We start from the raw sequence: 25,398 nt of genomic DNA, 5'->3' as shown, positions 1-25,398 counted from the left end.
AAGGCCAGAGTATCTGCACTGAGGAGTGAGCCCCACTGGACCTGATGGAATCTCCTTACAAAGGTAAGGAGGCTGGGGGATTAAATTAAAAAAGAAATGTGAGTGTGTATGTGTGTATGTGTGTTAGTGTGTGTGTGTGTGTGTCAGTGAGTGTGTTACTGTGTGTGTGTCTGTTAATGAGTGTGTTAGTTTGTGTGTGTCAGTGAATGTGTTAGTTTATGTGTGTCTGTTAGTGTGTATGTCTGCTAGTGAGTGTCAGTAAGTGTGTTAGTGAGTGTTACTATGTGTGTGTGTCACTGAGTGTGTTACTGTGTGTGTGTGTTAGTTTGCATGTGTCTGTTAGTGTGTGTGTCTGCTAGTGAGGGTTACTATGTGTGTGTGTCACTGAGTGTGTTAGTTTGTGTGTCTGTTATTGAGTGTGTGTCTGCTAGTGAGTGCCAGTGTGTGTGTGTTACTTTGTGTGTCAGGGAGTCTGTGTATTACTGTGTGTGTCTGTTACTGAGTGTGTGTTTGTCAGTAAATGTGTGTGTCTGTTAGCTAGTGTGTATGCGTCTGTTCGTGAGAGTATGTGTGTGTGTAGTTAAAACCCCTTCAGCACTTACCTTTCTCCAACGCCGGGCTCCCTTGGCGCTGGGGATCTCTCCGCCCCGATCCGCCTCTCAGTTCCGAATGCGCATGCGCTGCAAGAGCCGCGTGTGCATTCAAACCGCCCATAGGAAAGCATTACTCAATGCTTTCCTATGGACGTCAAGCAGAATCGCGGAAGCACCTATAGCGGCTGTCAGTGAGACAGCTACTAGAGGCTGGATTACCCCGGAGTGTAAACATAGCAGTTTCTCTGAAACTGCTATGTTTTCAGCTGCAGGGCTAAAACTAGAGGGACCTGGCACCCAGACCACTTCATCGAGCTGAAGTGATCTGAGTGCCTATAGTGATCCTTTAAGTGTATGTGTATCTGCATGCACACCGCGGTCGCAGGGGTCACAGCCCTGCGACCAGTTGCCCGCCGCCATGTGTAGCGGCCCCGGCCTGCTCAGAGTAAGCGCCGGGGGGTAGGGGACCCACGGATCAATTTTCGCACCGGGGCTCCATGGTTCGTGTGTACGCCACTGTGTGTATCTATATATCTGCATATGTGACAGCGTGTGTATCTGTGAGTCTGGATATATGTACGTGTGTCATTTTGAATTGTCACTTTGGAGAATAACTCTGTCACATATTGATAAATATCAGACATGAGATTGTGATTTCTCTCTGTGTGCTTAGTGAGACTGAAATGGGGAACTCCTTGCACTATGAGAAAAACACATGTTAGTATGGCGTTTTATGTGTGCCTATATCTGGACCACTGTGGGAATAAAATTGAAACAAACAAAACAAAACAACAGAAGTAAAAATACAAACACCTACTTAACACGCATTACTATTTGTGCTATTTTCACCTTGAAAGTTATTGCGTCACATTGTTGCACATTTTAGTTTCGGGAGCTGCCTACTTTCCTTTTCAGTGTGATCTTTTCAACCAGAGCCATCTAGACTGACTGCAATCAGTGTGTGCTCTTTCTGCATGAAAGCGTATGCTATTTTCAAGTACAAACTCCCACAATGATCTTAATGTAGTAATATGTCTAACTCAAGGTTAAAACACTTCAAGTAATTGTTACTGAAAAGGCCACATGGTAAATCACAGTAAAGGGCTTGATAAGACTTTCAGGCTCAGAAGCTAAAAATACATCAGTGGATTCTGAATTAATTCAGTGCAATAGTAGGATGTATCCAAGTGATGTGCCCAAACACCCGACCAAAGGCTACAATCAAACAGTGTTTGGCAGCTCGCCAGTGTATACCACGTTTTTTTTTCCCCAAATATATTAATTCAAATAAATATGAATAATAATAATAAATAAAAAAAAAGTGGAAAAACAGTGGTGCGGCGAGAGGGGTCTAAAGGTAAGTAAATCTATCTATTTAACAATTTTGGAGTGTGGAGGGGCAATCATTACAAATTATGAAGGAGATGGTAGTTATGAAGCCAATTTTGCAGAATAAAAATATTATCCTGGTTATGTGTTATATAATACACTGACTGTTTTATTTATTATATATGTTTGGAGTTTTAAAGAGGATAGGGCAAGATTTTGTCATTACAATATAAGCAATGCAGTAGGTCACTATATTATAATGATTATCCCATAAAGTTCTAATTTTGTTTTTTATTTAGCAAAACATAAGTTGTGAGCAGCAAATGAATCATCGGAGGAAACAGAAGCGCAAAGCAGAAGGATGTTTAGAATTCTGTGTATCAGTGGATTAACAAAAAACAGAACTGTGATTGCTACAGACCTTACATCCCGAGGGTCTCAATAGCTTGACTCTGGCTAAGCACTTGCCTTTTGGAAAGAAAAGAGCCTGCATTTAAATTATGGACACTAGTGTTACTAACTTGTTTTCTTTTTTTTTTTAGAACTTTTAGATTTTTGTTTTAAATATTACATGCACAGGGATTTTGTTTTATTATTATAAAAACTTGAGGAAATGTCTGAAAATGAACTGTTTTAGATGTTCACAATTTATTTCTGAAGGCTTCTTGCTTCTGTAAAGTCTGGTTTTACATCGATTCAATTACTATTCAATGCAAAAGATGCAGAATAAAGTACATGGCTTTATGTCTTTTTTCCATCTAAACAAGAAGAATGAAAGTGTTCCATGGGTACTGGCACAAAAGGTTTCAATTTTACCTGCTTATCTTTTTTTTTTAAATAAAATAAATATACCACATCCAAATATTTAATGTTATATATGCCAACAACAATCACTACATCATTATCTAGAGCAGTGGTTCCTAACACAGTTGTCAAGTTCTCCCTAACAGTCCAGGATTTAGGGATTACCAAGTTGTGTCTAAGGTGCTTTTAGAAAAAAGAAATAAAAAACACTTTAGACACAACAGGGTAATCCATAAATCCTGGACTGGTAGGGGGTACTTGAGGGCTGGGTTGGGAACCCCTGATATAGAGGGATAGAGAGTATTCCCTCACTCTGGACCAGTTTCCTCAAACCTCTCCTCAAGGCACATCTAACAGTCCAGGACTTAGGGATTACCTAAAAAAACACAAAAAAAAACCACCATGGATTCTAAGGTTGTTTTTTCTTTTTCTAAACACCTCAGACACACCCGGGTAATCCCTAAATCCTGGACTGTTATTTGTGCTTCGAGGAGAAGGTTGAGGAGCACTGCTCTAGACCACCAGGGATTTTGACTGTCTGGCATAGGAGTCATCTACAGGTAACGTGTCCCTTGGCTAAAGAAGGACATACAGCAGCATGGTGTTTAACCCCTTAATGACTAAACTTCTGGAATAAAAGGGAATCATGACATGTCACACATGTCATGTGTCCTTAAGGGGTTAAAGTAGATCCCAGGAAAAAAAAAACACCTCTTCCAAGTAACAAGTCTGTCACTATTCATGATCTAGCACTAGACTTCACTTCACTGCATCAAGTAAAAAGTATAATAATATCAATAAATGGGTCCTTTATGAACCTGAACTTTTAAAGTTTCCCTTTTTTAAAGGTTTACCCCTTAAGGACGAAAGCTCTTTTGAGATACAACACATTTGTGACTAAGGCCCTGTTAGTACTTTTGCCATGTGTTCATTCTAACACACTCTCTCCCTTTCTGTTTAAAGGGACACTCCACTGCCCAAATACGAAATACATAAACATCACTGTTTAGTAAATATACCCCAGATGAAAACATACATGCATTTAATTACTAATTTTGTCATTGGAGGTAAATTTAACTAAGAGCATTTTGACCATTTTATTGCAAACCTTGGTCAAAATAGAGTTTTATTCACAGACCACAAATGTCCCACTATAAACACATCATATTTGTATTCTGGTACTATTCTCTAGGACAATGATACCCCACATGTATACCTTTTCCCCTAATCCAACTACTAATCCTGCATCAAAACGTTCCCCTAATCCATCCGTTAATCCAACCACCAACTCTAACCACCAACTCTAGTAAGAGCCCTACCTATAATCCAACTCCTAATCCTGCCCCTAATCCCACTTCCTAATCCTACATCTGAGGGATTTTCTTTCAGAACTAACATCAGAGAAGAGATTCTCAGCTCACACGGTACAGAAGGCAATGTGAGCTCTCTGTACTGTGTTATTGCAACATGAGAGGGAAAACTCCCTCTCATGTTGCAACTCCTGTCATGTTGCAGCTCAGTTGCAGATTTAAATGCATTTAAAGGGCTATCTGCAGCACTCAATTTGACCACTGCGCATAGCTCCTCTTCAGTCTGGGGCCACTAACCCTCCTGATACTTTTAAGTCACTTTGATCTATGCAGTCAACAAGCGTTAAAGCACTGTACTGCATGACGACATAGACCGTCATGTGGTCATTAAGGGCTTAAGGCAGAGACTTACAAGTTAGGATATAAGGGAAGTCACACATAGATTGCAATCAATTTTTTTACACTTCTGCTTTTGTATGACTATATTCTGAACATTACATTATTGCTAATTTTAGTATGGGTTAATTAAGATAGTGGATCTGGATTATTAACACTTTCTTATGAATTTAGATCTGTCTGCAAAACATTAAAAACTATTAAGTGTGCACAAAAGATTTGACAGGTTTATTCTTCATATGTATTGAATTTTATTTTTTGGTATTTGCATATACTTGAACAAAACTGCTTGTGCAAACATGTACCATTTATATAAAATATAATTATTTGCATATTTGACACTCATGTGACCCTGAAAGTAACTAACTGTTATGCACAAGCAGTTTGTTGTTTTTTTAAATGTCCTTTTTATATTTGGTTTTTACAGTTCTTATTTCAATTTAATAGATACACAAGGAAACAACGTAATTAACTGCAGCAACATACTAAACCTGGGTCAATATTTGTTTACAGGGAATTAGTACTTGGAGGCATTAAAAGGCCAAATGACAACAAAGATTTTTAATAATGCATAACAAATAGATATAAAGTTCATGGCAAACTATTTCATAAACAGGGAATGGATTACTTAAAATGAACATTTGCAATAATTGTTAATTGGTTTTATCTTAAAAACTATTTTAGGTTTAGAAAAAATCATGCAATAGACATCTCGGGACATAGGAAGATATGAAAGGCACAATGGTACGGAGTACCAGATCAAGAATAGATACAATCCTCCTTAGATAAAATGCAAAATCAGAGTTTGTCATTGTAGTTCACTAGGGAGACCAAACTAAAACATATTATTGAGGAACCATGCTAGTCCCTCAAAATGCCTCTTTATGTCCGTTACAACTGATATAATATACAACAGATTAATGGCTCACAACCCAGTGTTCTCAAGGCCCACCAACGATCAGGATTTGGTCAGTATTCAGAATGATAAAGATCTGGTGAGTACCTTGCACACTGGAATCTTTTTGCACCTTGGGAACCACTGTGGTAGTATACAGGGGATACTCGAAAAATTAGAATATCGTGAAAAAGAGTAATGCAACGTAAAAGGGGAAACTAATATATGAGGTGGACGCATTAGAGTGCGATGATTATGGCTTACAGCTCATGAAAAACCCAAATCCACAATCTTAGTAAATTAGAATATTACATGCAATCAATAAAACAAAGAGTGTACATAGAACAATATCGGACCTCTGAAAACAAGCATGCATTTGGACTCAGTAATTGGTTTGGGCCCCTTTTGCAGCATGGAAGCGGCGTGGCATGGAAGCTTATCAGCCTGTGGCACTGCTGAGGTGTTATGTATACCAGGATGCTTCAATAGCGGCCTTCAGCTCTTCTGCATTGTTCGGTCTCATGTCTCTCATCTTTCTATTGGCAATGCCCCATAGATTCTCTATGGGGTTCAGGTCAGGCGAGTTCACTGGCCAATCAAGCACAGTCATCCCACGGTCATTGAACCAGGCTTTGGTGCTTTGGCGCAGTGTGGGAAAATGAAGTCAGCATCCCCATAAAGTTTGTCTGCAGAAGGAAGCATGAAGTGCTCCAAAATCTCCTGGTAGATGGCTGCATTGGCCCTGGACTTAAAGGACCACTCTAGGCACCAGACCACTTCAGCTTAATGAAGTGGTCTGGGTGCCTGGTCCCTCTAGGATTAACCCTTTTTTTTTTTATAAACATAGCAGTTTTCAGAGAAACTGCTATGTTTATACTGAGGGTTAATCCAGCCTCCAGAGCCTCTAGTGGCTGTCTCATTGACAGCCGCTAGAGGCGCTTGCGTGCTTCTCACTGTGAAAATCACAGTGAGAAGACGCCATCATCCATAGGAAAGCATTGTAAATGCTTTCCTATTCGACCGGCTGAATGCGCGCACGGCTCCTGCCGCACATGCGCATTCAGCCGATGACGTCGTGAGGGAGGAGGAGAGGAGGAGGAAAGCTCCCCGCCCGGCGCTGGAGAAAGGTAAGTGTTTAACCCCTTACTCTCTCCAGAGCCCTGCGGGAGGGGGTCTCTAAGGGTGGGGGCACCCTCAGGGCACTATAGTGCCAGGAAAACGAGTATGTTTTCCTGGCACTATAGTGGTCCTTTAATGAAGCACAGTGGACCAACACCAGCAGATGACATGGCTCCCCAAATCAACACAGACTGTGGAAACTTCACACTGGACTTCAAGAATCTTGCAGTGTGTACCTCTCCATTCTTCCTCCAGACTCTGGGTCCTTGGTTTCCAAATGAGATGAAAACGTTGCTCTCATCAGAAAAGAGGACTTTGGACCGCTGAGCAACAGACCAGGTCTGTTTTTCTTTAGCCCAGGTAAGACGCTTCTGACATTGTTTGTTGTTCAGGAGCGTCTTGACAAGAAGAATACGACATCTGAAGCCCATGACCAATATCCGTCTGTGTGTGGTGGCTCTTGATGCACTGACTCCAGCCTTAGTCCACTCCTTGTGAAAGTCCCCAACACATTTGAATGGCCTTTTCCTGACAATCCTCTCCAGGTTGCGGTCATCCCTGCTGCTTGTGCACCTATCAGGATCGTATCCTGACAGCTATGTTTTATCTTCCTTTTGTTTCTGTTCCTTTAAAAGACCAACCTATGTATGATACGACCATTTGATTTTTTGTAACACTATTTTTTGGCGTGGTTTACCACTTTTCCTATTTCCACATTTCTGTTGATACCAACCTGCCTTTGTTTCATACCTACCTGGAGATCAGAGACTTTCTTTATTTGCAAGTATCCTGTTTTGTAGCATATTGCCTAAAGTCTATTTTTCCTCAATTTGCATTATATGTCTAAAAGCACAAATAAAGTCTCAAATAACAACCCTGGAATAAGTCTCCTATCTCACCTGCACAAGATCATGACAGCACCTTTTCTTCGACACTTTTACCTTCCACATAACTTTTTATTAATGTGCTTTGATACAGCACTTTGGGAACATCCAACTTTCTTCGCAATTACCTTTTGAGGCTTTCCCTCCTTATGGAGGGTGTCAATTATGGTTTTCTGCACAACTGTCAGGTCAGCAGTCTTCCCCATAATTGTGATTCCTACTGAACCAGACAGAGACCATTTAAAGGCTCAGAAACCCTATGCAGGTGTTAAGGCTTACTTAGCTGATTAGAGTGGGACACGGTGAGCCTAGAATATAACACCTTTTCACAATATTCTAATTTACTGAGATTGTGGATTTGGAGTTTTCATGAGCTGTAAACCATAATCATCGCACTTATGACAAATTACGGTTTGAACTATCTTGCTTTGCATGTAATGCGTCTATCATAAAAACATACACATACAAAGGTTGATAAATTATATTATCTAAATAAAATTAAAAGGGCATTGTTATTCACACAAATGCAAATTATCAGGAATCCAAAGTGAAATGCTTTTATCTCCTTGTCAGTTCAGTTATAGTTTTATCGTTTTAGTTAAATAAACTTTAAATTCCTAACATTCTACACTTAATTGAATAACCCTAAGTGGGAATTTCAAGTTTAGACTATGGAAGGTAAAAAAAAAAGTATAGGAATATAATTGCATGAGTGATTGTGGCTAATTATACAGTAATTTGGCGCTAACGTCAATATGTCTATTACTACATGTCTAGCAAATATCATTGTTATTCCTCATGTTAACACTCGTTCAATCATTATAATTGTCCATATGGTTAAGGAAGATGAATGGCTGGGACAAGGTTAATCTCCGGATTATTACAAGGCTAATATATTTTTCAATGACCTCCTACAGAATATGAAAATGACTTTTCTCTGGCATTCTTTTGCCTCATTTGTGATAAGTATTTTACTGATACATTCTGCCCAAGGGTAAAAGTGAAGCATAAAAAAAAATCAATGTTCGCCTTATGATCACTTATGATGTGTGTATGAATAATATTAGGATTTCGGCTGGAACACTGGTAGGCCATTAAAATAATTTCATTAATGCTTGTCAATATTATAACACCAAGGAAAATACCAAGTATCCCAGGCCCCATGCTAAAATATGTCATCTCCAAGAAATAAAATCAGAGTTATTTGCTAAATGTCTCTGCTCTCAGTTATCAAAAACAGCCATGGAATAAAACAATCATACCCCATTAACTAAAACATTTATTTAGGCTATTTTATTCATAAAATAGTTTAAATAAGAAATGAAAAATATGTATAATATACTATCTCGCTGACTGCTTGTGTTTCCAAATGGCAAATATAGCATATTTCTGTGGGTTTCACCAACAAATGTGCCTTCTATCAGATTTGTACAGTGTGAATGCAGATGAAATTCAACCTTTAGTAAATATGTGAATTCTATATTTTCTATAGGATTTACATATGATAATTTCTGATTTAAAAGTTGAGTCAAGATGTTACCAAATAAGTTGTGCTCTATCAATTGCAATGATCGAATTTCCACTGTATTTGAAGTTCCTGCTGAGAATTTTCTGGGTCTCGGAGAACTGATATTTTTATGGAGCTTTGACGTTTTTACACCACACAAAGATATCACTAGATCTTGGAAACCAAAGTGGGAACAGTTATTAAGCATGTTTGCTGTATTAGCTGTGCAATAAGTGGAAATATTTAATGTCAAAGCATAGGAGGACTGGCAACATTTGGCTTGGGGGACAAATAATTTGTCTTTTGTAAGCATGAAACTCACAGAAACCAATACATTGGGGGCTACTTGATGAACAAGATGTGCCATCATGTAGCCCTGCAACCTTCATCAGTATGACCAGCACAGTCTGCAGGAACATTCAAAGTGAACTGTCTATGTCTTATAAGTACCATGGTGACTGTCTCATCTCACTACGCAGTCAATGGAAGGCCCCTCTAGAGAGTTCATACATATTCTTTATATCGAATCAGCCTGAAGAGCCTTAAATAACACAATGCATAGACATCATAGTGGGCCAGTCCAGGTCATGAGAGCATTGAAGGCACAGACCTCATGCCCCAAACTACATTGTGCTGGGTTGGCAGTGGCATTGTACAATTACTGCTTTCTGCCTTACTCCTGCAGTACTACGCAAACAGACATCTCAACGTACCTCTTATTATTTCCATTTTCAGAATAAAGCTTTACGGGTGCAGTACTGAAGCTCACACCGTTGCTGGTGGGCAGGGGCTCGAACCCCACCATACCAGCCATACATGTTGTTAATCTATGGTTAGCTGAATAAACTACATACTTGATCAAATGATTTAAGGAAGTCCAATTCTGATGTAGCTATCTCATGTATAATACTGCTTATTACGTTAGTCTTGCTATTCCTATTTTCATGCTGTATCCTGTACAGCTTCCTATGTAAGACTGACACATGAACTACTTATCGATTGAATACAGTGGAAAAATCAGAATTTTTTTTGGGGGGGATACTTGTGTTTGTTTTTCTTTCTTTAATTGAATTAGTGTTTACAGTGCAATGAAAATGTATTCGTCAAAAGCAATCTGCTTTAACATCCCTTTAACAGTGCATATTTTGTGCTGTTTCCAACATCGTCATATGCTGCTAATTATCTTAGATGCATATTATATCAGTCAAGCAACTTAAGTTGGCTAAATACTGCAGGGAAAACAACTGAAATGGATATTATGCAGCCTAGAAGCTGCTAAATAACTATAGTTACAAGAGCAGCCAAGCAATGAATGAACACGTTTCTTGGTGCAATATTTCTGTACAATGTAATAGCGAGGCTCTCCAATGTACTATGGTTAAAAAATATACACAAAATCATCTTGTTTCTCACATGTGTTTAACCATGTACAAATCTCAACCGGATTCTATGATTCCATGTAGCACACTAATTCAGACGCTGTGGTTTAGCTGAATATTAGCACGATTGCAACACAATTATGGGAGGTTTATCAAGGTAAAACAGGGGCTATTCTGGGTGCAAACAGGTTTCCAAGACGATCCTGTATTTGGAGTTAACAACTCCATAGAGAAAGATGCTATTATTTTCTTCACATGTTCAATGCCTTCTTAGTCCCTTTGATTCATAGCATATAGGTGCAATGAACTAGAGATCTGGTGGCAATTAAATACTTTATAAACATGAAATATCTATATCTCATGTTCGTAGTTACAGTGTTTAGAGAAAACGAAGTGAAAGCTGTTGACATAGACTGTATTAATGTAAAACTTGCTACAATGTAAAAAGGTCACTGAAGCCTATTGTGGTTCAGCCGTTAACCTGCACTGACAATCATTGCTGTCCAACGTTTTATGAGCTAATATGGAAGTCCACTTCTGAAGGTTACATTCCTTGGGATGTCAACTGGTAGGAGGAACTATCCCAAAAACCAGGACAGGTTTTCTCCTCCTTTGGGGGTACATGGTTGGGTGTAATAAATATCATAAGACCCAGGAAATAGCAAGCCTCCTGGGCCCTGTACTAAAATATGTTGTCTCGATAAATACATTATGGTTGGTATAAAATAACAATGGCCCAAGTGATATCCACACCAAGTCCCTGTTGGATTACGCTCATAAGTCATTAACCCGTTATTAAGCCAAAAATGTATTATTTTAAAAATAAATGAAACATTTGCAGTATATTTTTCTACAAACTCGTCTACATGGTATTTATTATAATTTGTTAGCAATACCTATCAGTGTAGATAGTTAATATAATTGTAGTGACTATAATTAGAAAACAGACATTAAACTTTTTTTTTTTTTTAAACAAAATGAACAGCAATGGGTTATTGCAATACACCCATCCATTTTGTATATGTAGTGTGACTTTAGTATTTTTAATTTTCATTGTACTATTTTATTTTATGTTTTTACAATACCACAATATATACTCTACTACACTATAATATATACAGTGTGTGTAAGTAAAAAAAACACAAAACAAATTTGATTAGTTAAATATTATTTTCTGGTTCCAACTCTACTGCTGAGTGACAAGAACATAAATATTAAGAATTTTATCTATGAAACACACGGGTAACCCATAATTATTTAATGACTTCTCTATTATAATATTTTAAAGGAAAACAACCGAAAGGCAATAAACACTGATCTTGTTTATTATCTTCCAATCAGTATGATTAAAAGACTCTTCTTACAGCAATATTCACATTCGAGATATTTCAGCAGACTGTTTTGTTCGCCACTTTCTGATAAAGATAAAAATGTGATTCATATTCTAGGAAGGAAGACCGGGAGCATTGCTGCAATCATTTTCCAGCAGAGATAGAATCATCTCACAGCATGTCACAGACTGACCTGTCTCCCATCAGCGAGAGAACTAGCCAAGGCAGTTCAAACAAAATGCCTGCAGAGGCTGAAGTGAGCCATTTTACCACAAGACGCAAGCAAACTGTTTTATTCTTTCACGCGTGTAGAAGGATGAGGAACAAACCAATAGGCACAGTATTTTGACCGTTACATTTCCTTTAGTGTGTGACAGTCATATTATTGATCATATTGTTAAATTTTCATGCTTGACACATTTTCTATCTTAGGCCTCAATTTAATATTGTTGGATACGCTTTTCCAAATGATTTGATATTTTTGGATAAGCTTTCAAAATGATTTACGGTTATTAAAAAATAAATACATTTTTAATATTTTGATTTTTTTGCTACATTAATATATAGTTTATAAATGATACATTTTTGGATATTTTAATATGTTGAAAAAAACATTTGAAAAGTTTATCAAAAAATAATAATAATTTGGAATGCTTATCCAACAATATTAAGTTGAGGTCTCAATGTTTTAGCAAAAAGGTGCAAAGTCTATACCTTTTTGTCTATATATTAATAAAGTTTACTTTATGAATATATTATTGTTTAAACAGGCAATGCCCTTTGGGCAATATTTATCATACAAGCAATCTGGTTCTAACATGCACTTATCTATACAGACTCTCTTAAGTGGCTACAATCTTGTTATACAAAAGTATAACTGTGGTAGAGAAAACAATATTTAGATTTAAAGGAAAACTGCCTTATTTCTTCAACAAAACATCATGTTGAAAGATTGAGCATATCAAAAATGTGCTTTTTTGCTACTTTTAATATTGTAAGTGGTCTACTTCAGGAAACTGGTGTTTGTGACCCAAAAGATCACAAGAGATGCTGTGAAAAGAGCTAGTTACCTAACTGTATACAGTACCTTACAACATATTACACAAAAAATGTGAGTTTTCCTTGAAATCTAAATCTCAGTTTTAACTCTCCCATAGACATGTTTCCTGTTTACAGTTGTACTGCGTGATAATACAAGTACTGTCCTCTTCAAGTGGTTCAGCCCAGCATTGAAGGAATTACAAGTGCATTTCACTTTGTTATTTTAAGCAGTTATTATAAATAAGCCTTCTGTGACACATGGTGTTCTACGAATTCATTATAGGTGATTTGAAAACATAGAGTATGCTGGACAATGCAGGAAACAACACTTTCAGATATCGATACACAATCTAGTATTGGATCTCTGCAGTCTCTTCTGCCTATCTCTGTATTTCTTAGCATAGCAGGTACTGGAGGAAAGTAGAATGCTGGCACTTTTGATGAAATGACCCTACTTCATTGATGTCCATGTAATCATATCTGATATGTATTGGAGCATTGGAGATATGATGTCATAAATTTGCAACTGTTTTGAACTGCATCAATCAGATAGGGATGAATTAAGAAATCTCTTTTCCAAAAAGCACATATAATAATATGTGACACTTACCCTAGGCAGGACTGTGTTGTGACATAATATGGCCATTACGCTTTGGCCAATTCATATATTTAAAAAAACTGCATTTATATTCCTTGCACCCAATTGCTGTGAGCTATAAAATGGGTGACACATATTTTTACTTTTTTATTTTTTACCTAAATGATTAACAAACAGTTCACATAGCTTGACTACTGGTGTGACCTCAAATTTCTTAAAATTGTTTTCTGATGTCCTAGTCAGTATTCTGATAGAACGGAAATAAAAGAAACATTTATAATGAAAGTCATCTTTAATCCAGTGCGAATTACCCTGTCATTCAATAGAGCTCGCTAGAATATCATAAAAACTTTCACCGGAATGCCCTGTTTGATGTCAATGCTGAGTTCTGATTTATAGCATTTTGCAGGTTTTACGAGTTTTATAACAAATTCACGTCATGCAAAGAGAATAAATAAAATGAGTCATTAACAGTGCATGTCTGATTTTATTCAGTTGTCTAGAAACAGGTTGCGGTGCTGAAGTTCGGCTCCTGTGTTAAATATGCCTTGATAAGCATAGAAATTTCCTTGGGTTGTTTTATTTAAGATCACTCAAAGAAATGCACCGTAAATAAAATATTATTACAGGAGTCATTAAGCATCCAGCACAGTCCTCTTTTTGTTTCTGTAGGGAGAAAAGTGCAAATGCATTTTGTCAGACTGAAAAAAATCAGCACCTGTTGTGTTGGCAAACCTTGCCATTAAAGCCTACATTCCAAAGGTGTGCTAGCACACGATAGTCTACATTAGCCAAAGTAAAACAATCAAGAAACATGCGCTGCCAACAAATAGAAAGGTGTAGTGACAGAATACTTCCTGAGAATGGCTAATTATAGGTGAATAGGTATGGGTTGGGCTATGTTACTGTACTGGTAGCATCTTTAACCCCTTAAGGACCAAACTTCTGGAATAAAAGGGAATCATGACATGTCACACATGTCATGTGTCCTTAAGGGGTTAAACTGAGGTTCCTGATACAGACAGTGGCGAGAGAACAGATTTGTTGGTGACACTAAATTAGGTGAATTTCTATCAATTTATGTAATTGTGGTTTTGCATTGCTATAGCGTGTACGGGGGTCTCAAAACACCGCTTTGAGGTTAGTTACTAAACTGGAAAAAAATAAGAAAGGATTAAATTAGCTAAACTTGCAAAAAAAATAAAAATGAATCCGAGAAAGTTTTGTTTCAACTGTTTTGATCTACATTTTGCTGATTTTTTCATAACTTCTCACCATACAGGTGATTAAAACAGAAGCCCAAGTACTTTAAAATACAATTTGAATTATTGCATTTGAACTAAATAATTTAATACATTTAAACATGGTTTAATGTGAGGGTTTACTGCTGATATAAAAACCTATATTGGGGGGAGTGATTGTGAAGAACCACCCCATGATATAAGGCATAACATAATTTGGAATCACCCATAATGATTTTTGATACTATCAATGTAAATAGTATAGTACTGTGTAGCATTCTTAGGATGCACCTGTCACAAAGACTCATATTGGCACTAAATAGCATTCGGAAACATATGGCTGTAAATCCCAATGCAAGCTTGCCTTTACAAACCTTATAAAAAGCTATTGCTCCTTCTATCTTCTGCTCAGTCGATTGCAAGTTAAAGGCATTGGACAAAGACATGACACATTACAGACAAAGCACACAACACAAAACCATCAACACGAATACATAGAACATTCTGAACAGTTATTTTGCGTGGTGTTTCACTTGGGAATACAACATGTAACATGTAGTATTCCTGTGTCATTTTTACAGATCATTAGCATACTGTACAGAGGTATATCACTCAAATCGATGCATGCGTACTAGATCTCATTGTTTCATAAAATAATAATATTAATGTACATTTTTAAACCAGATTTAAAGGAAAACTATAGTCACCTAAATTACTTTAGCTAAATAAAGCAGTTTTAGTGTATAGATCATTCCCCTGCAATTTCACTGCTCAATTCACTGTCATTTAGGAGTTAAATCACTTTGTTTTTGTTTATGCAGCCCTAGCCACACCTCCCCTGGCTATGATTGACAGAGCCTGCATGAAAAAAAAAACTGGTTTCACTTTCAAACAGATGTAATTTACCTTAAATAATTGTATCTTATTCTCTAAATTGAACTTTAATCACATACAGGAGGCTCTTGCAGGGTCTAGCAAGCTATTAACATAGCAGGGGATAATAAAATCTTAATTAAACAGAACTTGCAATAAAGAAAGCCTAAATAGGGCTCTCTTTACAGGAAGTGTTTATGGAAGGCTGTGCAAGTCACATGCAGGGAGGTGTGACTAGGGTTCATAAACAAAGGGATTTAACTCCTAAATGGCAGAGGATTGAGCAGTGAGGCTGCAGGGGCATGATCTATACACCAAAACTGCTTCATTAAGCTAAAGTTGTTCAGGTGACTATAGTGTCCCTTTAATATTTTTAGGCATCTGTTATTAACGCTTTCACTTGAAACAGCTTGAAAAAGACCTCTTAGTAGGTTGAAACGTTGCTGTCTCTTTTGATTCAATAAATCTGCCTGCGGCTTTAACACTTTGAGTGCCTTGGAATCTTTTTGCTGCATTAACTCTTTAATGGTCAATGACAAACCCTATTAATGTGCCATTCGGTGAGTGTAGACTCTACACCAACACACAATGTTATATTTCTTTAATATCAGCTGCTTTACGGAGTATTTTTGTCAGTATTTAAGCAGGTGATTCCATACATGGGCAGAGTGTTTAAGGACCAGACTGTTATGCAGACAGAGGTCCTCAATAATGATCATTTGAGCTAATGATCTCTAAATATTTTTAATGAAGTATAAAACGCAAACAAAACAGCAGATATTGTACTTACGTCTTTCCCTCCCATGTTCTCAAACATTTTTTCAAGCTGAACTCTCAGTTGTTGAATGTTATTCATTAGGATATATGGCTAGGGAAAAAAGAGAACAACTGTTTTAAAAAAAAGCGTCTCTTAAAATATGTTCCTTTAAGTTGCTTTTTAACACATACGTATATACAATGTTGTACGATTTTATCGAAGCATTCCACAAATTTGCTAAATCATGAAAATACAAATACTACATGATCTGAATCTAAGTCTTAGTCTAGCGCTCCTAATTCTGTTCCAGTGGGGATACCGAGAAAACCTGGATTGTTGATCTCCCTTGAGAACTGGGTTGAGAACCACTGCTCCAGATATCACTACTACAGTACAGTTCCACGTTGCGTAAATATTTGTTTTTCACTTTGTAATTTAAAAATATATATTTTTTTGTAATACAGCATCCTCAACTTGCTTCATTGAGAGGAATAATTACAACATTATTGTGAGAGGCTTTATTCCCTACACTGTATTTATTGTGGCAATTGTAATTCCTTCTAGGATGCCGCTAAAGATTAGCTATCTGGAGAGATTCCGTGATCGATCATACTAATGAACAAATAGGCTTCCTAAGGGGTAGCCTAAGTGACAACACTCACAAAATGTTATGTCTCACAGTTCTCTTTGAAATTCATCAGACAGAATATGTTGGCAATTCTTGTCCTTAACAGATGTTCTTCTTTTTTTTTTTTCATGAAAACTATTTTGCAATGACATTGCAATTTTCCGAATGTTCTTATAATAACTTTATAGTTTCTTCTGTTATAAATTTATGCAATAACCCATTTGATTATAAATGAGATGTTCAAATTACTCAGAGTACGGTATTACCTTTCCATTTATGCATTCAACTAAAGAGCAGATTTCTTGCACATAATGAAAATGGCTTTGGATTTCTTAAAAAGTAGTAATAAAGGTAAAGACATTGATGCTAGACATTTTTGTCAGAATATATATTTTTGTTTGACAATCTTTTAAATGTTTTTAATCAAGATGGATTAATTACAAAGTAATTACATATTACACTGTCTTTCACTCAGATCAAAGGGGCATTCTAGGCATCGTAACCATCATAGTAAGCTGTAGTGGTTAAGGTGCCAGAAGCCTCCAAGTGCCATTAGCTGGTAGTCTATCAAACCATTTATGAACTATTTAAAACTCATCTTGATGTATTAATTGGCTGAGTACCACCAATTAATAACTAAACCTGGTATGAGTTGGTTTGATATGTTGCATAATGAACTTCCACTTTATAAGACCAATTCTGACCTGGACGACTACGAGCTCCTAATACAATAAGGTATGTATGAAACCCTTCTTAAACCCTCTGACAGATTGCCGGTGCCCAGGGATTTATGGCACCATAACTACTACACCACACTGTAGCACTTAAGCTGTCTAGAAAATCATTTTAAGGTCACACCATGAACTAAGAACAACTTTGTATAAAACATTAATACAGCTCTCACGAATAAAAGTTAAATACCGTATGCTGTATTGGTCATCTATTCTTTGTGGTTTTAGCAAAGATAGACACATTGTGGGGAGGGGGTTAATTTCAAGTGTCGCAAACAGAAACTTTCTAAATGGAGAAATCATAATGTAAATCAACAGAGTGTTCCTTATAAATCAAACCCTTTGGAAAGAAGAATTGTAGAATGGGACAGACAGATTGATAAGTGATTTCTTTTAGATATCATTGGGAAGGATGTAGTAATAAGTACCAGGTTGAAGAGCTGATTTCTGAGGGGGAAAAAAATACTCTAGTTCCTAAATTATCTTATTAAGCATATGGTGCAATCTGTCTAAATATGTTCTTGGCATCAAGATAACTCCCGCTGGGGTGAATGCTATTAAACCTTCCTTAAATTAGTGCATCATCTTGATTATTATTTGGGGCAACATTACCAGGAAAGTATTCAGAAGAAATTAAAATTGCATTTTTGTCAAATATTGAAAGGCACTGAAATTGTAATTAAAACCTAGATTTAATTTTTATTGCACAAAAAGTGTAAAGTCAGCTTTATGCGATGTTCTAATTGCAATCAGTTCTACATCACCACAGAGGATAGCTATGCAAACAAAAAAGTTGTTACAGTATGTACACTGTACTACTGGCTTGCAGTTTACTAACAAGTTACACTGCATGAAAAATTATTTCAACCAATGATCGTCCTTATCTCAGTCAAATATAGAGCAAGAGATTTAGCAGCATAGCTGGTGGCCATTGTTAATTGGAGGACACTTAGGCATGCCTACCAACACGACTTATTAGTGCGTGGTCAAGGTCTACATTCTTAAGGGAACACAAAAGTGTTGCTATCTTCAGCACACACTTGGGGTGCAATGGTGACATCACTGATTAAATGATGTAATCTTCAAACGTATTTTATTCACTATACTGATGATGGAGCAGAATGTGATGGAATTAAACAAGATAATTGCTTCACAATATTCTTTATTTCGTTAAATTGGATTTTTCTTGTTCGGTAGGTAAAACTACCAAACACCGACCACCCCCTGACTCATTAACTTTAAAGGAAACCACAGAATTAAGATCTCTCCTTGTGTGGCAGACGTTCGTATAGTCGAACATCAAGTGCATGAGAAAATGGTGGTCATCTTGTTCACATGAAAGGGGGCAGCGGGACTTGGTCGTTGAGTGTCTGGAACTAAAATCAGACACTCGACTTCCCGAACGCTGGTCAAACTTTGCGAATGCCTGCTTCCTTTCACCAACCAGCCAGGAGAGCGCTATTCTGTAGTTTTGCTCCCACGAACTAGGGAAGCTAAGGGGGTACCGTTCATGGATTTGTTCGGTTCACAGCATTTGCAAAATAGACCGGCCGCACCACCTAAGCTCATGGAACAATTTCTGGGCAGGAGCCTCGTGTGCGGTCGGTCAAACTAAGACTAAGACCATGTAACTATTGAACCTCTGATCCGATCTGGGTGATTTTTGAATATGCTGGTCCCCCAGATCAGGGCTATCAGGGGACATAACTGTTGTGGGGCTTCTAGGAAGTTTGGGGTACTTTCTGAGTTTTGTGAAAATGTGTGCTTTTTGGGTTTAGCGATAATTGAGCTTAGTATAGTGCTGGACTCAATTATCTCCCAAGAACAGGGGAAGAATTGTATTACTGTTGTAGGAGTGTCCTGGACCTGAGAGCCAATGGAACTGTAGAATGTAACTTGTCACTGTTCTCTCTCAGGTCCAGTGGGGAATGCCCCTGGAATATGTCAATGAAAACCCTGTATGTTTGCAACTGCATAAAAGCCAGATGGTTAGGCTGAATAAATCAGTCCGGTTGTACCCTTCATCTAGTCTAGGCTGATGTTTGGGTAACTGTCTACCCTGCTGTGGAGAATCTGCTTGGATGCTGTATTTCATCTGGAACGTTCGAATCAACACAAACTGCGAACTATAATCACTCAGGCTCCAGCAGTTCAGGAGGAAATAGGGAGGAAATAGAAGAACTGGTATCTGCAATACCAGCGTTCGTAACAAATATGTATAGAAGAATACTGCTTACAGACTTTCAAAAGTATTAAAGCAATATCTATTAAAGAAGAAATCTGAGAGCAACTTTTAGTACTTACCACATTTTCTTTGTCACAGTATGAGCTAAAATCATTTGATATTATTGTAGCATATTGAAGAAGCACTTTGTTGATGGTCTGCAAGAAAAAAAAAAATATTTATTACCCACCACATTTAACAAAGGATCTTCTTAATGGATATGCTAATATGCCCCTATACAATGATTGTCAATAATAATGTTCCATTGCTCGCTGGACTGCAGAACCCATATCTGATAGTAGCCATGTCAAAATGAGTGCAACAAATGGCAAGTGGAATTACCAAGGCTGAAATTCAATATTCAGCCTCAATCTGCTGACATCATACTTGTGTCATATGAGTGGTGATGGATATCATAATGACTTATTATTAGAGGGTCTCCCAGGAATCCTTTCTATTACCATTACCTGTGAATGAAAGTTACCTCTCTAATCCTGAATCCTTTCTATTACCATTACCTGTGAATGAAAGTTACCTCTCTAATCCTGAGAGGAGATGGTCTCCTTGCTGGAGCTCTGCTGAAGATGATTCTTTTTACATTGTTTACAAAACTGATAGTAAAAATCACCTTATGGTAGTTTGGTTTTAAAATAAGAAAAATTGAAACAAAAAACCAACACCATGAACATTACATGACATTTGTTTTCTGTTTTCTGTTTTCTGTTTTTTTTTTTTTTTTTTTTTTTTTGTTTCACAAAATGTGCAATTTGGGAAACCAATCCATATATTTATATACTACGTTGATAAATGCAAAAAATATACTCTGCTATAGTATGAGTTTATTTAATTCTGCAGAAGAAATGCATCATTTTCATCACTATATTAGTTTTTACAGAGAAAAAACCCTTTAACTGCCAGAGATGCCTTTAGCACATTACTAAGAAATGCATTAAAATTTCATCCTGGAAATCACTCGCTGTTGGCAGCTGATATAAAGTTCCAACTCTTCAAAAAGTGTATGTATTTAAAATTGAAGCAGATTGAGTGTGCGAGTTCTTCGTCAGGCAAGATTGCAATTTTATAGCTGGGTTTATAGCAAAAATATAAAGTGACCCATGCTGTGCCATTCTCAGGAGAGCATTTTTTGTGATTCATTCACACACTCTGACCATAAGTATTCTGTGTTGCTTGCCACTCATCAACAGTGATCAATGAAGGTATTTATTATGTGTGTGTGTGTGTATATATATATATATATATATATATAAAGGACATGGGTGGCTCATTGAGGTTTTAGGTGAAAATGAAGCATTACTTTACTACAGTAAAACAAAGTGCTAAATTAAGTGTACCATTGTATTAATAAAGCACAGAGATTCTCCCAGCAACAGAAACACACAATGTGCATTATAAGACCAGCTGATTTAAATTCACCTTTGCAAATCTTCTCATTAGATGCGAAAGTGCTTCTGGATTAGGGCACTCCAATTTCTTGATAATCTCAAAGCTTTGATTTAATTGTGTGAAGACATCAACGACTGAGCATGAAAACAAGGCATGTTCTGATGTTGCCTGAAACTGAATAGATAGTAGGTTAGACTCGAAAAAGTGTAATTATACAATAATTAAAAAAAAATATATATATATACAGATTTTGAAATATTTCTTGAATTCTTGATTTTATCTACAAATATCCAAATAATGGTGCATGCCCTTTATTTGTATTTTTTTAAAACTTAAAGGGAACATCCATTCACCATCACAACTTGAATTAAGTTGTTATGGTGCCAGGTGAACACTGGTGCTAATTTACCTATAGAGGTTAAACTATTAATGAATGGTTTAACCACAATATCTTGAATCCATGGGTTTAGCTCTGTCTCTCTCTGAGGATTTAATCGGGAAGCCTCAGACAGGGGAGCTACTGATTGGCTTAGAGCATTCACTGATGATCGAAGCTAATCAGTAGCTTCCTATTTAAAAAAAAAAAACAGCTTGAAAATACAAATACACCAGTTTCTCAATGTGCTTTGTGAATGGGGAGCGATTTGCTAAGAGTGTCAACCTGCTCTCTAAGCCAATCAGCAGCAGCCTTGTCAGAGGCTGTCCTAGACTTCCAGGTTCTGAGAAAAATGAAAGGAGAGAGGCAGAGGTAAACAGTGATGGATTCAAAGCTTTAGGGTTAAACCATTCATTACCTGTTTAACCCCTAAAGGTAAGCCGGCACAAGGGACCTCCTGGCGCCATAACAATTTATTCTGATGCATTTGTTATGGTGCCAAGAGGGTCCATTTAACTAATACAACATATTTTTCTGATTGTATACACATACACCAATAGAAAAAAAAAACTAAATTGATTCCCCACACACTCACAAAGAGAACCGCTAAAAATACATACAATTTATTGACTAATACAATTTAAATAGTATGTGTAAACAGGCAACACATGTAACTGCTAAAAGGGATACAATTATAGCAGCATAAATTATTATAGCAAGCAGTAATGTAGCAATACCATGATAGACCAAATAAATAAGTGGAAACAATTCCCTCAAAGAGGAAATGCTATAGATGTCAATAATCAAATAATATTGGCTAAAATGAGTAGTTACCAGTAGGCTGAAAGGTGGAACAACAGCCAGCTCCCCCAACATAATGAACTGAAAATCCACAAATAATAGCAGAGAGCAAATTGGCAAAAACATTGAGCTCCAATATATATATATCACTGGGTGTATATATATGACCAATGATCTATCAGTGCTATAGCTTTGGCTTGAAATATTCAGATCTAGTACGAAACGCATAGACGCTTAGTTAATTATTTTTATAGTGGGACACTGTTCTCTGGATACTACTTACTGCAGTGTATACATCCTTTCTTGGGAACTGATTTCATTCACGGAGGATGAATCTTCAAATATGGAATACCCACTTTGAAGAAAGAGGATTTTGTTTACATTGGAGCTCGAGATTTGTACCCATTTGCTGTCTTCAATTATTTGTGGGTTTTCACAACTTTTTGTTAAGTAGCATTATAAATGCTGGACACTAGATTACTAGTATAACGGTGAAATGTTTCAAAACTATTCAGTAACTACGTTGCTGCGAATAATATATCATGTCATACTGTCTCATATATCATACATAATATTAAAAGAATACTCCAAGTCCATAACCACTACACCCGCTTAGTGGTTATGCTACCATGCCTCCCAGAGTAAACAGTCAAACTATTTGAGAATCCTCTGCAGACAGAAGCATCTGCAATAAGTTAAACCCAGCAGAACAAGGCTTTACTCATAGCAAATGAGCGCAGCCATGCACAGCAGGGCTTAGGTAAGTGGGGATAACAGACACTCTTTGCAGGAGCTTCCAGGTCCTGGGGACATGGTTAAAGTATCTGGTGGACCCCAGGCAAGTTGTCAAAACATTTTTTGCTTTAATAACTTACTCTGGGAAGAGGTCAGGATACTCCAAGCAGCATTACTACATTGTAACGGTGAGCAAAATCCACTCAATTTTGACACAAATGTCATGAACAATCCCCTCCATTAATGTATTATCTAAAAGGTAACAGACATAGCATGACAAATGCCCTGCTCAAATAAATAGAGAACGTTACTACAAACTCTAAATTCGAGTAAAAAAAAGAGATGATAATCCCAATTATGAACATTTCACAATGCACTCTAGATTGGGCTGTTTTAATACCAAAAAATGGATGTGTAGGACAATTTTTTATATGTGACATGACTTCTTTATAGCATTTGTTATGGTGTTTTAATCTTGATTTAAATAAAGAGATGCCATTAAAAACTGTTCCATTTCACCCAGCATTGTGGAGATCATAACAATAGTACAAAATTATATTGAATTGATTTACTCAATTACATTTCTCATTTTTTTAACCATGAGAGTAGAACAAGTTGCTTGCAAACTTACTCCATCCTTTTTATCTCTGCCCAGAGCACCATGAAGAAATTCCATTGATACATCTTCATTTTCATCTAGCCACTGGATAACGAAGGGCTCAAACCACCTGGAACAATAAAACAGATATTATGCCATATTGCTAGGATTGTATCCACTGCAGAAAATGTACAAAAAAAACAAAACAAAAAACAAGCTAGTTCATTGAAACATATAATTGAAAAATACTAGTACAGTTCTAACTTATTTTTGTTAGTATTAATAACCAATACATAAGCATTAGATCATAATCCTGACTATCAATATATAATGCATTGTAAAACATATGCAATCATGTGGCTCAGATCTTTTAAGCAATATCTGTTGTTGTTTTTTCAGATTATTTAAAGCAAAGAAGTGGTGATCATGGTTAGTATGAACTGATATGAAACTACACTTGTGAATGCTCACTCAATCCTTATGCAAAATCCCTCCCACAAAAAGATTGTCACAAGCAGTAAATTACTGATGTAAAAAAAGACCCAATCATGCAAGTCAATTAAAGTCACATACAACTTTATTCTACTACCTTTTGTGTGTCCCGCTTGTTTCAAGTGAATAACATGTCAATACTGACTGCATTTATTTACTAAAGTAAAATGTGGGCAGCTTCAAACTAGAATTGTATTGCTAAACATTTCAGTTCATGGATATAGTTATTACATGAAAACATTCCATTTGGGTTACTTCATGTATATGATGTACACGTCATAGCAGCACAAACCTTAGGAGGTTTTCTTTTTAAAGGGGACAATTGATTTGCAATGTTTAAGACAAAATCGAAGTTTTGGATAAACCCTACAAGTTAGTCGCTTATAGCTCGAATTTTGAGTCAAAGAGGTGAAGCCGTGGTGTAAAAAAAAAATGCATCAGGTATAATGTTAACTTAAAGAAAAATGTATTAAACAAACTGTGCAGTCACCTCCATAATTGTGATAAGCACAATGTTTCGAAATTAATAAAAAATCAGAAAACAGCTTACAGAGAATATTCAGGAACAGTGTCTTTGAATGAAGTAAGTTCTCGAACATATTCATTATAAAACCATTTTACTTTGAAGTGTAAATTCATATATTCCGTGCTCTTGCATAGGCGATGCTTTTCATGTTCTAGAATAAAAAAAAGATTTAAACATTCTGTTATACAATTGACTGCAGTGGTATTTCTGTTGACATTATAATAACAATACATAGGAAAAGAAGATTGTGTGCTATGATATTTTACAATTCTTTAAAGTGCTATTATGAACAGAGTCAAATACTGTCTACTAAAAAGTACAGTTCATTTAACATTCTTTTTTTTCCAGACAGGATTTGCATCTTAAAGATTTGAATACTAAATAAAAACATGATGCAGAACCACAAGTGTAAATTTAAAGGGAGAATAAAGTCACCAGAACAACTACAGCTTATTGAATTTGTTCTGGTGAGTAGAATCATTACCTTCTGGCTTTTTGCTGTAAACACTGCCTTTTCAGAGAAAATGCAGTGTTTACATTACAGCCTAGTGATAACTTCACTGGCCACTCCTCAGATGGCTGTTAGAGATCCTTCCTGGGTCTTGGCTGCCCAAAATGCATCCAAACATTGAGTGTCTCCTCTCTCTGCATGCAGACACTAAACTTTCCTCATAGAGATGCAATTCATCTCTATGAGCATATGCTGATTGGCCAGGGCTGTGCTTGAATCATGCTGACTCTGCCCCTGATCTGCCTCTTTGTCAGTCTCAGCCAATCCTATGGGGAAGCATTGTGATTGGATCAGGCTACCACTTCTGATGATGGC

At 36.8% G+C, this 25,398-nt stretch overlaps 1 protein-coding gene across 1 annotated transcript in view; it reads right to left on the bottom strand.

The window, feature by feature from the left end:
* Positions 1 to 25,398, bottom strand: part of UNC13C (unc-13 homolog C) — a 507,695-nt gene that overhangs the window by 90,369 nt on the left and 391,928 nt on the right. The window contains exons 21-25 of the mRNA XM_063449078.1: positions 24,597 to 24,723; positions 23,588 to 23,684; positions 21,075 to 21,218; positions 19,721 to 19,798; positions 16,091 to 16,168 (exon numbers count right to left, since the gene is read on the bottom strand). Of these exons, the coding sequence (XP_063305148.1) occupies positions 16,091 to 16,168; positions 19,721 to 19,798; positions 21,075 to 21,218; positions 23,588 to 23,684; positions 24,597 to 24,723 (524 nt within the window). The remainder of the gene's footprint in view (positions 1 to 16,090; positions 16,169 to 19,720; positions 19,799 to 21,074; positions 21,219 to 23,587; positions 23,685 to 24,596; positions 24,724 to 25,398) is intronic.

Source organism: Pelobates fuscus, chromosome 3 (assembly GCF_036172605.1).
Source record: "Pelobates fuscus isolate aPelFus1 chromosome 3, aPelFus1.pri, whole genome shotgun sequence".
Classification (NCBI taxonomy): domain Eukaryota; kingdom Metazoa; phylum Chordata; class Amphibia; order Anura; family Pelobatidae; genus Pelobates; species Pelobates fuscus.
The sequence above is the reverse complement of the archived record's forward strand: the minus strand, read 5'-3'. Positions and strand labels throughout refer to the sequence as shown.